Source organism: Pyrus communis, chromosome 10, assembly GCF_963583255.1.
Source record: "Pyrus communis chromosome 10, drPyrComm1.1, whole genome shotgun sequence".
NCBI classification, from domain to species: Eukaryota; Viridiplantae; Streptophyta; class Magnoliopsida; order Rosales; family Rosaceae; genus Pyrus; species Pyrus communis.
In genome coordinates, this window is record NC_084812.1 from 4660405 (window position 1) to 4662583 (window position 2179).

A 2179-nucleotide genomic window follows, 5' to 3' on the forward strand; every position below is an offset into this window, starting at 1 on the left:
AAGAAAAAAGTGTGAATAGTACTATACATGTTGAAATAGGGATGATTTGAAATCAAGCACAATCCCATGCACGGTTAGTCTAAGAATTGCATGATAATTGTTTTTGAGTGCCAGTAAACAAATGAAAAAAGCTCATGCCTATCCACCATGGTGTCAATTCGATCCCTAATAAGTCTCTTTTCTTCAAACAACTAACTATTAAACTCACTTAAAAAAATAAATAAATAAAAAAAAAAAAAAAAAAAAACCCATTGCACCTAAGTGTCGTGTATTACTTTTGGGCTGAAAAAAAACAGCATATTATTGTTATTATCATAAAAGGCTGGAGCCCAATAAGCTAAAACCCTAGCCCCACCTAAACCCTTCAGTTTTGCTTTCTCATCTTTCCTTCATCAGAGTCTCTGTTTCTGAAAAAACCTGAAGAATTAGAAATGGTCAGAAGCATCAAGAACCCTAAGAAAGCCAAAAGAAAGGCCAAGGTCAGCTCCAAATTCCACTACCTTCTCCGTTTATTATTATTTTTTTCGTAAATTTAGGGTTTTATCTTTTGCCCAATTGATTTGATTGAATTGACTTGAATTTTTGTTTAGGGCTCAAAGAAAGGAGATGCGTCTTCTTCTTCTTCGGGACCGTCGATACCGGCGAAGGTATGGCAACTGGGAGTGCACAAGCTGGAGGAGGGTGAAGAGCTCCGGTGTGACCCTTCAGCTTACAATTCTCTCCATGCCTTCCATATCGGTTGGCCATGTTTAAGGTGGCTCTGAATTTATGAATTCTTCTTTTTGGTTTGCATAGAAAGTGCAGGAATAGCATAAAGTTTGAATTTTGGGTTGTGGGTTTGAATTATTGGAGCATGATTAGCTGAACTTAGTATAACTTAATTGAACTAATCTTAACTGTAGCTTGTGTTAATAATTACAATTTCTTCTTTTCGGAAATGCTCACATTGTACTCGTAAGTCGTAATATTGAATTATGTTTTGAAGTTCCAGTTTTATACTTAATTTGCGGGTAATGGTTATAGTTAATAATTAAAGTTTCAATCTTTCCAAGAGAGTTATAGGTTTCCAGTTCACCGCTAAAAGTGAATTTCTTTTTACAGCTTCGATATTGTGCGAGAGACATTGGGGTTGGTTCGGACAGAGTTCCCCCATACCGTGTATTTCGTTGCAGGGACTCAGGTGAGCTTTATCTTTTTGTTTGTGTGACTGATTTATTTATCTAATTTCTTTTACCAATTCAATATTGATGGTGAAAACATAAACCTGTGGTTCTGCAGGTAGAAAAAGCTGCTTGGAATACTTAAAGTATCTAATATTTCCGGGAAAAAGCGCGAACTAGTGCCAGCCAAAGCCACAGATGATGACTCTAATATGGATAGTATCTAATGTTTCGCATGTTCCAGATTTAGTGTAGTATGCATGTCAAGTGAGTGCATGTATACATAGCAGAATTACACCAATTAATCTGTAGGAGGAAGGATATAGAACAACTCATCAGTTAAAGAAAAAGAATCATGATTTGAAAGTTTGGAAGCCATTACATACTCATTTCTTGCTGCTTTCTGTAAAAGATGTTTTCAAGAGCTTCTTGGTAATCTAAATTTATAGTTCCGTTTTAACGATATCCAATATGATTATGTGTTTTACTGCTCGATATATTTCCTACTCATGATCATTTTTTAGAGGCTGTCAATACTGGGTTATCTGCGGTTGTTGAGGGTTGTTTGGCTTGCGACGAACTCAAATACAATAGTATTAGGAATTATTGGTTTAAATCTCTATATGAATTGGTTGTTTGTAGAACTAGATCATAAAAGCTTGTTTTAGCCCTACCCATAGTTTAATTGGTATTTTGGATGTGCATGTAAAACCAAACTGAATAATTTCTTACTAACGGTATTACTATTTGATTTGATTAGATTTTGTAATATTGGAATTTGTGTTTTTTTTTTTAATATTTAACCTATTGGGCACAATAATAAAAGTTGTGTTAATATGGATGGGAAAGTAAATCTGACAATTTGTCAGAACGGAGGCACAAAAGCCCTTTATTTGTGCTGACATCATTGAGCACCAAAAACGGTATTGTGCCTTCTAATCAATGGTAACGTCCATATAGAAACATGGTTGCTGCATTGTTACCATTGACTTATGAGCACATATGTTGGTGCCCTTTGC

At 35.2% G+C, this 2179-nt stretch overlaps 1 protein-coding gene across 1 annotated transcript; it reads left to right on the forward strand.

Annotated features, from left to right (window-relative positions):
• Positions 1-343: 343 nt before the first annotated feature.
• LOC137746611 (protein HEAT STRESS TOLERANT DWD 1-like) lies at positions 344-1967 on the forward strand. Its single transcript, XM_068486620.1, has 4 exons — positions 344-479; positions 591-754; positions 1102-1180; positions 1279-1967. The coding sequence occupies exons 1-4, from the start codon at positions 432-434 to the stop codon at positions 1303-1305; spliced, it is 318 nt and encodes a 105-aa protein (XP_068342721.1). The 5' UTR covers positions 344-431; the 3' UTR covers positions 1306-1967.
• The last annotated feature ends 212 nt before the right edge of the window (positions 1968-2179 follow it).

Bases quoted from the DNA above. Each gene is read 5' to 3' on its own strand.
- LOC137746611 (XM_068486620.1), top strand. From the start codon at position 432: ATGGTCAGAAGCATCAAGAACCCTAAGAAAGCCAAAAGAAAGGCCAAG. The intron at 480-590 runs GTCAGCTCCAAA...ATTTTTGTTTAG, and splicing joins AAGCCAAAAGAAAGGCCAAG to GGCTCAAAGAAAGGAGATGC. The intron at 755-1,101 runs GTGGCTCTGAAT...TTCTTTTTACAG, and splicing joins ATCGGTTGGCCATGTTTAAG to CTTCGATATTGTGCGAGAGA.